Here is a 14,538-nt window from a genome sequence, read left to right as displayed (position 1 = left end):
CAAAACCATGTAAATAATAACACAAACATGCATGCATTAAATATATAATAGTCTTATTAAACAGTTCCTAGGGTATGAATGGTACTAAATCACTCAAAAAGCATATTTCTGCTCTGAGTCTCACAGAGTTCAAATGAAGCTGAATTCTGTCAGAAAGACAGCAACTTTTGTATTTCCTCTGGGCCGTGGTCCACTCAGTGGTCACTTGACACTGTACTAGTAGCAGTTATTGGCCTCAGCAGAGGATTTGAAAAATGTTGTAAGACTGACATGTTGTCTTACTTATAATGTTTCAGCTGGGCATTTCTTGGATGTTTATGTTAAGTACCTGTTTAATGTTCCAGAGTAATGCATAACACACTGGTGACCTGGCCCCCAAAATAAGAAGCCACATCCCCAAAACGTTCAATTCAGGAAGAAAAAATATGGGCAGAAGATAAAGAACACAATATCTGCCCTCATGGTTAAATGTTCCAACAGCAAGTGGAGTGCATTTGTCAAGGTTTAAACGTCTGTGCTCTTACAAGAAACAAAACAAAACACAGAAGGTAAGTATTTAAAAGACAAAAAGCTTTCCCTTGGAATACCCCACACAGTACTATTCTCAAATTCATATTCAAGGAGCTTCTGTCCAAGTACTTTCCTTGAGACGATCTTCGAAAGCACAGCAGTAAAGGAAAGGTATTCACAGATTACTTAGGCTATTGATCTAAACTCTTAGCTCCTAGGAAAGACTTGGAGGAGACTGGAATATTCTCATGGTATTCTCATTTATGACAAAAGCTTTTCTATTCCTCACTGACTTTGTTTATTAAACCCCTTAAGAAATACAGAACAAACTGAAACAATCCAATCTTGAGGTGATCAAGGTGCAAGCCTCATGAAGGAGTTTCATGACATATAACTGCTAGGTCATGGAAGATGAATGCCTGAAATTCGAGGAACTTAAGCAGATGAACATCTGTTGTGAGGGGCCATGGATCTCCTTCTTATCTGAAATTAGTGTACAAGGGTTATTTCCTCTGGATTTCCTTTGTTTCCTCTGTGAGACAACTGAATCACATTGTTGACAAAAAGCTGAATTCTGAGTACTGTTCAAAACTTTTTTCATATTTTCAGTGCTGTATGCTTACTTTTTTATGTGTCACAAACTGATATCAATCAGAATTGAAGGCACAGTGCTCAGCTACAAGGACTGAGATTTTTTTTTAAAAACACACCAGAGTGGGTTGGACCTAGCTATACATGACTAACTAAAAGAACCTGCTAAAGAAAGTATCTGCTAAATTTCTTGAACTGCTCTGCAAATCTTAGCCATCAATGACCAAATCTTTTCTACTGTTTCTAATTTGTGACAAACCTGCTGGAAAAGGAGAGCCAGCTGTGAGAACTGGAAGCTCAGCAACTCTTCCTCCTTCTTCATCTGCAAAGTTGCGACAAAATGGAAATTCTAGAACACTTTTATTTTCTCTGTGTTGAAGCTTTACCTTAGAAAAGAGCAAAAAGAAATACCTTCAGCAAATGTTCTGCTGTAATGGAAGACATAATGTTGACCAGCTATGATGCCTAATCTCAATACTAAAAAACAAGAGAAAGTAAATTTTTCTAAAATGCTTTTGCAAGCATCCTTTTAAAAGAGAAGGAATCAATACTTCTCCGAATTAGAAAGAATTAAAAATGTTGTCAACACTGTTGCTGTAGCTACCATAGCAAGGGAAAAAAATATTTTGAATGGCTCAAAAAGATTTTATGAAACATATTCATCCAGCATATGGAAAAAAAAAAGTGTTGAGATGCCCATTTCAGCTTGTGAAAAATGTCAATATGCCATAACATTTTTCACTGCAATGTTTTCTCATTCCAAGTAACACAAGAAAGAACAGGAAACGTTTCTGGGAAAACACTGAAAAACAGCAATTAAGAATGTTTTAGTGTGTGTGTATATATATATCTGTATGTACTAAATATGTTACTAAACATTTTTAATGTCTATTAAATTCTCTATATAATGTAATAAAAAGATGATCCTGAGCTAAGTAGCTTAGTCTTACTATAAGAAGACATATTTTAATAATGAGGTGTCACTATGGTACTACCAGCTACATTAAAAGTCCCATTTTCTAAACTATTTAAAGCTAGAGCAAACGACATGTTTAAAAATATGTTACAGGAAATAATTCTGCTTTGAAAAGGGCATGCAAATTTCACTTATTCATTTCTTCACGACCTAAGTCACTAAAAGGACCAAACTCTTAACCTAGTAAGCTCAACTATCTTTGGTTAGCAAATGTCACTGATAACCTTATTTTTGTCTTCAAAAGATTCCTATTATTTTTTAATTAGTACAGACACATTGAAATTATTTATTTAAATTAATTGTTAAGTATTATGTTAATACAATTTCCCTCTCATACTAACATCTGCATTCCTGAACAGTTTCTTGAAAATCAGATTTCATTTACTGTGTTTTATTTCTCCAAGAAGTGAAAGAAGCTGGAATAAAGATGTTAGCTATTATATGCTTCAGAAATAAAGCATGTCTTAATTTGTTCTGGACATTATAGTAATTTCTATTTCCTCAAAAATATTAAGAGATTATTTTGCAATTATGGTTATGAAAGTGAATTCTGATTCTAAATATGGAATTCAACCAAAAGCATCTGCATTTACTTATGACGGAAGGGGGAAATCTCAGGCTCTCTGTGAAGTGCAATCTTGTAAAATCAAAATAAAATAGCATAGAAATGACCATCCTTGTTCAAACCAGCAGTGCTAATATGTCTTCAATAACAGATATTATCTACAACCTGTTATACCAACCTAGTTATTTCATTCAAGGATTCAATCGGTCCTGCTGCAAAACCATGGAATCACAGAGAAAATGTCTTCCCAACAATTTGCATATACCCCAAAGCAGGGAAAGTTCTATTTTCTTTCTCTTTCTAATCCTACCAGATGTAGTTGTGCATCCTTTCCTTACCTATATAAATGACGGTAATTGTTTTATAACTCAGCTTTGAGTCATTGCATTGTTCTGAGCTAATGAAGTTAAAGCAGGCTAATAGATGTCACTGTTGTCAGCTGCCAATTTCAGTTCTGAAGTTTTAGTGTGATCCACTGTCTCCTACAATATCCAAGAAGCAGTCTGTACTTAATCAAAAGATTTATTAGATGACTATTTCTTCTTGCTACAAACATGAAATTAACAACCTGCCTAGCAATTAGGTGTCAGGAGACTCAGCTGTTATTGTCACGTATTGGACAGGAAAATTATTTTTTCTCCAGTTTTTAATGAGAACAAAATACAAACATTAATGGGAAAAAGGTCTGCAAATTGAAAGCAGATTATTTTTCCCCTTCGACTTCCTTTTATTTTGCCCGTATAAGAGGATATATATTTTTGTATAGTGAAGTGCCACAGCAATTTCAGTGTGATGTCAGATTTTAGCTTCAACATCTTGGACATCAGAAGAAAGATTGTCATTTTCACTATTCACATGTTTTTTTCCACACGACAACTTAAAAGGCAGATATTTTCATCAAAAGGCATTTCTAGTGTCTGGCTTAATTATTTGCCTTGGATCACTGAGTCTACAACATGAAACAGCCAAATTGGAGTTATATAAATTATGTAAAATATGCCAGAGTCCACAGCTCTGAAAACAGACCACTGGATATTCTATAGATGATGGTGCATCTGTATATCTGCCTTCCAGAAATCTATCTAAATTTGCAAGATTTTCATTATCCATAGCTTTCCTAGTAAGCTTTTTGTGCAGTGTCTAAAGTTATCACTCTGCAAGTGTTGTTACCAGATGTACTTGCTTTTGTAAATTAAACATTGTATCATTTTCAGACAGAACTGGAAACTGAAAACAGTAACCACAAAATATGAAAGAAAGGAGAAAATTATGATAAATACACAATCTGTAGTGGCTATAGTTTTTGACTTTTACCTCATGGCAATGCCAAGTCTCTCCTTCTCCAGCTTCTTCAATTTCTAGGCGAACTTTGATTATAGTATTGAATTTCTTATTTAGTTCGATTGAAGTCTCATAGATCTGGTTTTTTTTAAGGGACCCTTTGGGGAATATGACTGAAGTACAGGTACCTTTTTCACCACATACAGTTAGAGACATTTCAGGATTCATGGGACTAGAAGAAGCATCACTAGTTGTGACAAAAACATCCCAAGTCCCTATTGAAACAAACCAGCAGAAAAAAATTAATGGGTTTGATGAATATCCAGAATAATACAGCAGTTTGTAACAGGTTGAGTTTGTGAGTGACTAGCAACCCATTCCCACCTTCACACTGAGCCGAAATGTTGGCATGTAATAGGTTCAATCATTATCACTGATTTCGTGAGAAGGAGATTGGACCCTAGCCCTTCCATAGGGACAGCTGACCCTTTAGAGATTGGCTAGTCCAGTAGCGCTATGTAAATAAGACTGCCAATTCCATATTAGAGTCTTATGTTGAGCCATGCCAATCGTTTGTTTTTTTCCCCTCGTAGACATCTTTTATGATTATTTGAATTTTTTCTCATTAAAAATGCTTCAAAACCAGCTAAGTTTCTACTACACAGTAGTGATTGGTTATCGGGTTTGCCTTTCATAGAGGGAAGGGATTTTTTTTATTCTAACTTTTTGAGGCACTACTTAAGCTACGATGTTAAAATTTTATATCTGTATTCTATAAGAAGTTGCTGATGGGATAAACTGGTTCAGAGACTAAAATGTGATATTTTTACCACAGATCACCAAAATTATCATGCCAGCAAAGTGCAACTTTATCCATTTCATCTGTAAAGAACTGATGTTTGGTGAGAGATTAAAAATAGATTTGCCTAAAAAAAAAGGGAAAATTATACTGGAGAAGTATAGTAGCTCTTGTTCAAAGTAAAGGTCTGTTTGAAGCACTTAATCTTCTAGATGTTTTAGATGATTTTATGATCACCCGATGGCTTGTAAGCACTGCAGATTGCCATCAAGTGGACTCCTGAGCAGCTTCTGTAACGCTATACTGAATGGATATTCAGTTAAGCATCCAATCAACAAGATATTTCTCAGGATCAGAAACTTGTTTCTGTCAAAAAATCCTACAGATTTAGCTAGCTTTAACATATTCATTCACGTTATTAGAATATATGGAAAACTGAGGGCTACCAAAAACCACAGTTTCCATTTAAAAAAAAAATCATTTCTCCTACTGAGACGCTTTGATTGCCTGGGCTGGCACAGAACTGAGTATGACCATTTTTTTTACTTAAGATAACTTAGCTCTGTTTATGCAAAGTGAGGCAAAGTAGGGATTTAATAGTTTCAAATGGGTATTTGGTAAACCAAGGTATTTTCCTCTGAGTAATGGAAATAATGATTTTCTGAATTTATGTCCATACTCCTGTAAAGTCCAGCTTCATAATTACAACATCCAAATCCAAATTTGTTCTCCTACTATAAACTAAAGTAAGTAAAGCTTTATTATTTTAGAATGAATGATGATTTGTGCTATGGATTTAGGACTCAGTGAAGGTAAAAGGTTAACACTCAGGTTCTTTAAAATCATCTAAAATACCTTCAGAAATTATGACTTTATGGAGATTATAAATAGCTACTATTTTCATGATTATGAACATTAAATACAAATGAAAACAATTATATCCATTAAAAAAATATCATATTCCCTATGATACAATCCAATACGTTTTTAGCCCTTAAGTTCTTAAAATCTAAGCCTTTAAACAATCAATGTATAGCTGCCTAGGAAGCCTGAATGGAAGGACAATCTCTGCTGGATCACACAGCTCCATATACTACAATTACTATATTGTATAATATAAAATAAATGATAAATTTGCCAAGATCCAACTTAAAAGCAACTACATTAAGCTTATTTCCTTCTTTTTAGTTAAGTCTAAAAGAGAGCTATGCTAATAATTCATTCTTTCTCAGAAATCTATTAATTTTCACAGAATGGCGTTAATGGACTGCTGAAGACCATTTACTTTTTACACCTGTGTAAGCTTAAAATAGCTCTTTTCCTTCTTTGATGTGCCTTTAATTTGATAGATCACAACTGTGTCCACTTTGAGCACTGAATTTGCAGGTCTAGTTACATCAAATTTTGTCAATATCTTTTTATAAAAAAGACTTTCCATATTTCCAGTCATCATGTATTTTTCAGAGTTATTCCAGGTTGAACTAGTTCTTCAGGACAGAGATCACAGTTACACACAGCATCCACATTGAAATATTACTGTTTCTCCTTAAAGGCATTAATTTTTTTCTGTCTTCATTAAAAATGCCTCAATACATTGTAGAGTCACAATTTCTTTACAAACAGCCACGTTGCATTACTGTTTCAAAAATTACCCTGTGATCAATGGAAATTATAAAACTGTACCAGAATTAAGAGTTCAAATATTTAGATGGTTTTAAACCTAATTATATTCAAGCTTTTTGCTACCAAATTCAGTTCCATTGTTTCATTCCAGTTCCCAAAGTTTGTTATGCAACCTCTTCATCCTCCTGACAGTTCCCTAGCTTTGTATCACCAACAAATTTAATCAGTATATTCATTCTCCTTTCTACACTTTCCACTTTCTTTTTATTACCCAATAATTTTCTTTTAAATAAAAATCAGAACTGAACTTTAGACAGATTAGATGTCATTATGTTTCTCTTGTTGAAAAATATTTCTAGAGCATCAGCTTTGGTTTACAATATTTAATAAAGTCGTAATTTATTCCTTCTCATTTCCTTTTTGCCTTTATTGTCTTAACAACTCTTTTCTTCAAAGTGTGTTGTAAAGGTTTGCACATGATTCATTATTAGGTCTATGGTCACCTACATTGTGTTTTCTGGTTCTTTGATGGCGGTATTAACTTTTTACCTTTTGCCTTCATAAATTTGTTTTAAATCCTTGCTACTAAATCTGCCATTTCATTTCCCAGTTTCTTCAGTGTACTGAGCTAATGACTGCTTTCCTTGGCTCTGTTTGAGCAGATGAAATTCAAAGTTCTATTTGCATTACCAATTTGATAATTTCCAATAATTTCATTCCATTAGTAATTTTGGTTTTGCTTCCCTTGCCGACATTAAGGATCTTTAATGAAAAAAGAGGTAAAGTATTCAAGTTTTCAGGGGTTTTAACTCCATCACCTTCAGTCTGCGCTCTACTGTTCCTGCATAGTCACACATCTTTCTAGGTTCTTTTTATAAGTAAATGGTTAAAGAATCTTTGCCATTTGTTTTAATTCTTCTACAAAATCTGACTCATCTTGACATTTAATAAGTTCATTCCAGTGAATAAGTTCATTCCATTTAATAAGTTCCTTTTCATCCATATACTTTCTGACCTCTAAGGTATAGCACTCTCTGCTGATCAGTTTTTCATTTCTCCATTCCTCAAAGACTCTCTACTTACTTGTAATATTATACCAAGTTGTTATACACCCAGACCAGACTGATTTTCAACAGATTCAGAGCTCAGTATTAATAAGCATAGAATGGAAATTTAGCAAGTCTGCACTCAGATTTTTGAGGACTCTGTGTGTGTGGAAAACAGAGAAAATAAAATGCTTTTACATATCTATGTTCGGACTCTAATTAAGATGCATAAATAAGGATGCAAGATTCCTCTCTTTTCATATTATCAGTGAAGAAAGATGCATCAGACGCTGATCAGCCTTGGGCTTCTGCTCTGAATTACTATCAGGAGATGCCTCTGTAGATTATGTAGGGCACCTACAGAATTTAGATTTTTTAGAGAACAGGAATATTTGTTGTGGTACAATACAGCTATTTCTTATTCTGAAATTGTCACTACTGTAGCTACTTATCCTATACTTATATTCCATGGTATTCTGTCCTTCTGTTATTTCAGTAACATTATTTTTCTATTCCCTTGAATGATATCAGATGTTTGCTAGCGGACCAAGTACAGGTAGCTAAATATAAGATGCACACTACAAACTGTGTCTGCAACTATGTGTAATAGAAACCACTTTGAGCATAAAGCAAAATATACATGAGCACAGAAATTAATAAAGATCAGTTTACAAAGCTGCTAATTTAGAATGCAAATTCACACATTCAGATTAGTTAACATTTACATAGTTTGGTCTACCAGTTTGGATTCAGATTCCATAAATGGACCTAAACCAACATTTTACACCTCTTCAAAAAGACTTGAGAGAGCTAAGAAATCCAGTGCTTAAGACTAATAATGTTTTCAGTGTCTTAAGTTGTTTCTGAATGTTAGTCTTTTTTTCACTAAATAATTTGACTAGGATATTGGGTTCAGGTCAACTAACTGTTTACAAGAACTTGTGCTATTGATGTAAGTAAAAAAGAAAACTGCAAATAAAAGCAAGTGCTTTTTGCAAATGTATGAACATACGGAAAAACCTCATTCTGCTGAAAGAGTTTTGTATCTCATCTTGTGATTTCATCACTGTTGCAGGAGCCTTCTGCTCTGCATTGACTGCCATATGGAACAACCTACCTCTTTCTACTTCGGCTTTTTTCTAGCCTCAACTGAAAACATAGTACCTTCATTGCTTCCATCGCTTGTTATCTCCCTTTTGCTCTAGTCTTTCTTCTTTGAAGATTATATTTGTATTTACCAGCTCTGGGCAATGTTTGGAATGACAATTTGTATGATAGCTGAAACTCGCATTTAAGCTATATTGTCTCTGTATTTTGGTTTTAGTATTAAAAATAACAAAAAAAAAATAATAAGGGTTACAATTAAAACAAAAGCTGGAAGGAGCTTTGAGGACTTTGGACCTTACCATGAATCTTTCCTGTCAGCATCTCATTTCTGACTTTTCCAAGAAGTTTCAGTGTTCGACCCATTTGTGCATCACCAACTCCACTGTCTAACCATTGCTTGCAAAGAAATGCATATTGGCCATCAGTCTTGCCTGATTCATGGATGACAATTTGGTCTAGGTACCATCCAGCTCCATAACCTTCATTATGGTGCTCAACAAACACTTTGCTTAACTGTCCAAGGTCTACTGCTCTCATTTCAGAGACACAAACCTGAGAAGGAAAAGACAAAATGAATAGGAAATTGATTAAACTGCATATTTTATTGTCCATCTTTAAGCTTATGCTTGGAAAGACAAATTCCTTTCAGTACTGAAGTATTTTTTCTTTCTGATAGCAAAGAAAAATATTGTAGACTGACATTAATATTTGGAGACACTGTTCAGAAAATGTGTGGATCCTTGAATATGTACATTTTATCTTGTTCATATTCACTGCATCCTAGGCTTTATTATGAAAAACATTCAACTATTTTTGGTAGAACGAAACCTCAGATCATTAATTTACTTACAGAAGTCTCATGAAAATTGAAATTCAATCGGTTGCTTATAACTGAAACAAAGGGAATCCTTCAAATATCAGGACAGACTTAGAAAATTGAACTACCATTTAGATAAGGGATTTTATTTTTAAACACCTCAAAGTCTTTCACATTCTAAGATATCCTGTTTTTCAAATGGGAAATGTCGTATTATTCAACTCTGAACAGAATTACTGACACTGTTGATGACTATGCAAACAAAGAAAGATACATTAGAAACTATAACTAAGGCTGTGCACGCATACAGGCAAGAATTGATGTGCTCTTTGGATGTAAATAGACATCTGTTTAAATATTTCTACGGCTACCAGTAAACAAAAGCTAAATGGCAACTGCACTAGTGCATGTTGGGATGAATAAATTATGTGAGTGAGAGAATGAATGTGTTTTGTTCAAGAGATAATATGGGTGGGTGGGTAGATACATGGGCATGTGTGTGGGTGACATTAAAAAAACCCAGATGGATAGTAGAAACAGACGCTATAATTTTTATTTGTTGCCAACCAATTTCCCACCAGGGAGGAAAAAGCATGAGGACCAGAATGCAACAATGAGATGAATTTTATAAAGAATTATGTCATCTGGTCCATTCTGCTGTCTGTATTGGACCAATCTTTTCAATGTGCTTAGAAATAGAAGACATCAGAGTTATTATTCTTATCACAGCCTTAGGACTTCCAGCATTCTTACCTTGTTATACCTATGATCTCCCCAAACAGTTACCATGGCAAGTTATACCCCTTCATATAATGTGTATGTTGCCCAAAATAAGATCTATCTGTAAGGAACATCTTGAAAATAACTTTTTGGAAGCACTCATTGCTTTTTAATTTTATTCTTTGTAGTTCTGAGCCAAATATAATTTTCTTGTCAGTCTATATGACCCCTGACTTAGAGGAAATAGCCTGTATTGCTAATATTCATGTTCCTTCACAGCTTACTCTATCTGAAAAAGGGACCTATCATTAGTCTTATTCTTTGTGATAATAATTAACAGTTATTAGACAACAGTGGTCATAATCACCCATTGTTATCAACGAATTCTCATAATAGTACATTAAATTGCCTACTCCCTCGGCATTAACAAAAATGTACTTTTGGTTGATGTCATTACATTTCACTCCTCCCCCCCAGTATAAAGACATTCAGAACTGCATTAAGCACACTACTGCAAGTGAAATTAATGAAAACCAAGAGGATTTTATTCAAATTGTCTTGCTTATAGATAAAGTGTTAGCTAGACAAAATTACAATCCCAATTTATTTAACCCATTAAACTGGTGAAAAAGTTAGACATACACTTACTTAAATAAGTATAAAGAAGCTTTACTTTCTGCAGTGATTAAACCAACTTTACTCTCTTTTCTCACATGTTGCTGTAACTTTCTCTCCCTAGCTTTTCTTTATATTCCAGTCCTTTATCAGTCAAGAGAGATTCTGTTTTCATATCTCAAGTTTCCTTAACTTTATTTTCTTTGTCTGTCCATCCCGTATTTTCCAGGGATACTGCTGACATAGTCTTGTCCCTCAAGACAGCTTGAGCTTTGCATCCCTTCCTTTCACCTTCGATTCTTACATACTCTCACTAAAACCTCATTCCAACTTTTTTATTAATTTACTTCTACGTAAAAAGAACATACGACTCACAGTAGTATGTCAGAACACAGATTCATCTAGTCCAGTATCATGTTGCCAACAGTTACCCCTAACAGATTTCTAGGGAAGAGTTGAAAAACTGGGCAAACATATAGAGATGCTTCTTGAATATAAAGTCTCTTAGGCTTTAGCAATTTGTGGTTCAGAGATTTCCTGAGCCAGAGATTGTGTCTTTGCATTTAACAGCCCTCAGTGGAAAGTTGTCTTCCATGACAATGCTCAATGATCTTTTTGCACCAACATTCATTTTACCATCTGCAACATCTTATTCCAGAGAGTAAAATGGATTGATTATGCATTGTGTAGAGCTACCTCCTTTTGTTTTGAATCTGCTACCTGTAGGTTTCATTTAATGCTCTTGAATCCTTGTATTTGATGAGAAAGTAGAATTATTCTTTTTCTCTATGTTATTTTATTTATCTCCCTCTCCTTTCCATTCATCATCTCCCTTCCAGGACAAAGAATACTTGTTTGCTTCGTTATTCCTTGTATGGAAGTTATTTCATATCACTTGATGTTCTTTCACTTTGTAAGACAAGTGAATCAGAACAAAGTACAGCATCTATTACGAATCTGCACCAGAGAACTGCCTTGGGGTGGCTATTTTTCACTTTTTCTAATGATTTCTAAGCGTTTGATCTGTTCTGGTTTGGTTTGGTTTTGCCTTAGCTGAGTACTGGGCTGACATCATTACACAGCTATCCTAATGCCACAGTCACTTTCCTATGGGTAAAAGCTGTTTCAGAGCAGATAAAGTTGCATGAAAATTCAAGGGGCTTTCCCCCTCATAACCACTGATTTTCATTTAGCTACAATGAATTTCATCTGCCATTTTATTACACAGTCATTCTTTGTGAGGCCCTTCTGCAGTCTCTGCCGCTCACTTTCATATTTGTTACTTCAAATAACTTAGCATCATCAGAACATTTTGCCATCTTACTGCTCAACCCTTGCCCAAGAATCTGTTGTGCAATGAAGAACATGAATACACCAAATATCTAAGCTGAAGAAAACTGTCATTGTCCATAGTACAAAAAATAGATCACCTGAAGCTACGGATCTGCTTGGGAAGACACTCAGCACTCTTCTCTGTTGCTCAGTATAGTAGCTCTGATTTCTTAAACACTAAGAGCTGTCACCGACTCTCTATTAACATCCAACTTGAAAATACTATGTAAATTATTTCTTTTCAGATTTCTTCTCCATGTTATGTATTTTTTATTAACTCTTCTAATTGCCTATAAAGGTTTACCCTCAAAAATGCCAAGAATTCTGCAAAAATTGACATCTTCAAAAAAAAGAAAAGGCTTCAAGTGACTGTAAGAAAAGGAAAGAAAAAAGTGCCTGAATACTTTGGATGGCTAAATCATTAAATATCTCCCAATACATATTAATTTCACTAGGTATAAGGACACTAAATACTGTTATGAGCTAGCATCAGGTTATTGTTATGAAAAGGAGAAGTTAAACATTTTTAAAAGATACATTTAATTTTCCTCAATATAAAATAAAAGGGAAGCAAACTTCTTTGAAATGTATATATTTATATCTTGTCATTCTTACCTAAACTATTAGTTATTTTCATGTTACAGTGGCACAAGAGAAGTAAAATTATGCTTTCAGTTCATCACATAAACCAGTAGCTGAGCTCAGATATTAATGTGTCTTGCTTGTGAGTGCTCTATACACTGTATCACACAGTCCATTTAAAGCAACAATTGTCTGAAGATGGTACCTAGAGCTGGGCTAACAGAACTCTGACAGAGAAAGAAAAAGAGGGGCCAAGGACATGATAGCAACTTTTTAAAGAGATTTTGAATGTATTACTGAAGAGTCAGAACAAGATGTAGGTAAGTGTATATGATTAAGGATTTGTTCCTCTACACAAAGAGCAATGAACCGCCCAGTTACAAAACAAGTGAGCATAGGATAGAGGTCTATAAAACAAAATTAATCATAATTAAACAATAGCAAAGAAAGTGTGAGAGATCAGAAAACATTCACTGCAACTTCCAGTGAAAGAAGAAGAGAAGTTTTACACAGGTTACTGATCAAGCACAGACCATGTTACAACAGGAGATTGTTGATACTCATCGCATGTTTAAAAATAGTTTACACAAATGCATAGAAGAAAACTTATTAATGACTATGAAACACATGGATGACACAGTTTCTATTTATCTATGCTAGAGGAAATATTTGGACATTATAAAGCAAATGAAGGAAGAACAGCCTAAGAGCAAGTCTAGCAAAATGGTGGAACATGTTGCCTAGGAAAGCCAGGACTTCTCAGCCATGAGAAGTCTTAAGAAGTGGTATGAAATTACTGTAGAGGCTTCCACTTTATTATACAGTGATCAATTGAAAAGTATCTTTAAGTCCTATCTAGTCATACCTGGGCTGAGTCCAGGATGTATATGATTGTGTTGTGTAGGTGTAATCTTTAATATGGTAATCAGCAAAGGTTGACCAGAAAAATGTGTCCTAGGTTTTATATTGATCAGTCACAGTACGTTTACAAGCAGCTTTACCTGTTCACAATTCTCTGTATAAATGGATTTATTAATATATAGTAGCTAATGCATTTACGAACTTTTTCAGCTATATCTGGACTGATATTTTTAAAAAAGAAGCAGTCACACAAATTAGCCCTGATATTTCTCTATCATTTTCACAAATAACTAAAAAGTAAGCCATGGAATTTCATGTATCACTGGGTTAATTTGCAGTTTCTAAGAACAACTTGTGATGGTTTGTGGGATTTGAATTCATTGGTACTTGAACTACTCTTACACTGTTATCGCTATGCAGGTAAAATTTCTATGCTTAGTAAGCAATACATCTTCTCCACAAACGCGTTAAATATGAGAAATGAGTAAGAAAAATGAGTCAGTACTAACCTGTCCTTTTTCAAAATTTGTATGTCTTAGTCTCCTTTTGCAGGAATCTCCCTGCTCTCCAAATACTGTGATAAACACATCTGCATCAGTCCCTGATGCAGGCAACGTTCCCGTATGAACACTGATCGAGTAAAGAACTTCTGTCATGAAAAATCAGTAACACAACACATTACCAGACCAGTCTATTTAGCAATGCAATTACTGAGCATTATTAACCAGTTTATCTTAGGTACAAGATTAATTTCAGGACCAAGGAATGAAGTTATAGTAATTGACATTAATGTTCTGTTTGAGTTTCATATAGATTGCTAACTACCTCACAACTGCACAGTACAGCATTAGAGATGAAACGTCCTTTATGAATCAATACAATAACCCATGCTTACATTATAGAAAAAGAAAATAATGTAGTTCTGGAGTTTTATCCAGCAGGCACTGAAATCAGCTGAAAGAATCACAATTTCATCAGGCTTTGTTAAAATCCTTGAAGTCTTATATGCATTAAAGATCTTAAACCAAGTTAGGATTTATCAACTCTAACAACATATTACCAAAAAAACCACAGTTACAACAGATTAAATCCAGCTGAGCTCTGCTTTAATCT

General features: G+C 34.3%; 1 protein-coding gene across 1 annotated transcript in view; it reads right to left on the bottom strand.

Moving 5' to 3' along the window:
* Positions 1-14,538, bottom strand: part of RP1 (RP1 axonemal microtubule associated) — a 177,062-nt gene that overhangs the window by 30,252 nt on the left and 132,272 nt on the right. Inside the window, exons 43-46 of the mRNA XM_069854130.1 lie at positions 13,935-14,074; positions 8,798-9,050; positions 3,957-4,198; positions 1,361-1,487 (exon numbers count right to left, since the gene is read on the bottom strand). Of these exons, the coding sequence (XP_069710231.1) occupies positions 1,361-1,487; positions 3,957-4,198; positions 8,798-9,050; positions 13,935-14,074 (762 nt within the window). The remainder of the gene's footprint in view (positions 1-1,360; positions 1,488-3,956; positions 4,199-8,797; positions 9,051-13,934; positions 14,075-14,538) is intronic.

This window comes from Phaenicophaeus curvirostris, chromosome 3, assembly GCF_032191515.1.
Source record: "Phaenicophaeus curvirostris isolate KB17595 chromosome 3, BPBGC_Pcur_1.0, whole genome shotgun sequence".
Lineage (NCBI taxonomy): Eukaryota > Metazoa > Chordata > Aves > Cuculiformes > Cuculidae > Phaenicophaeus > Phaenicophaeus curvirostris.
Note: the sequence above shows the minus strand (reverse complement) of the source record. Positions and strands in the feature narration are given on the sequence as shown.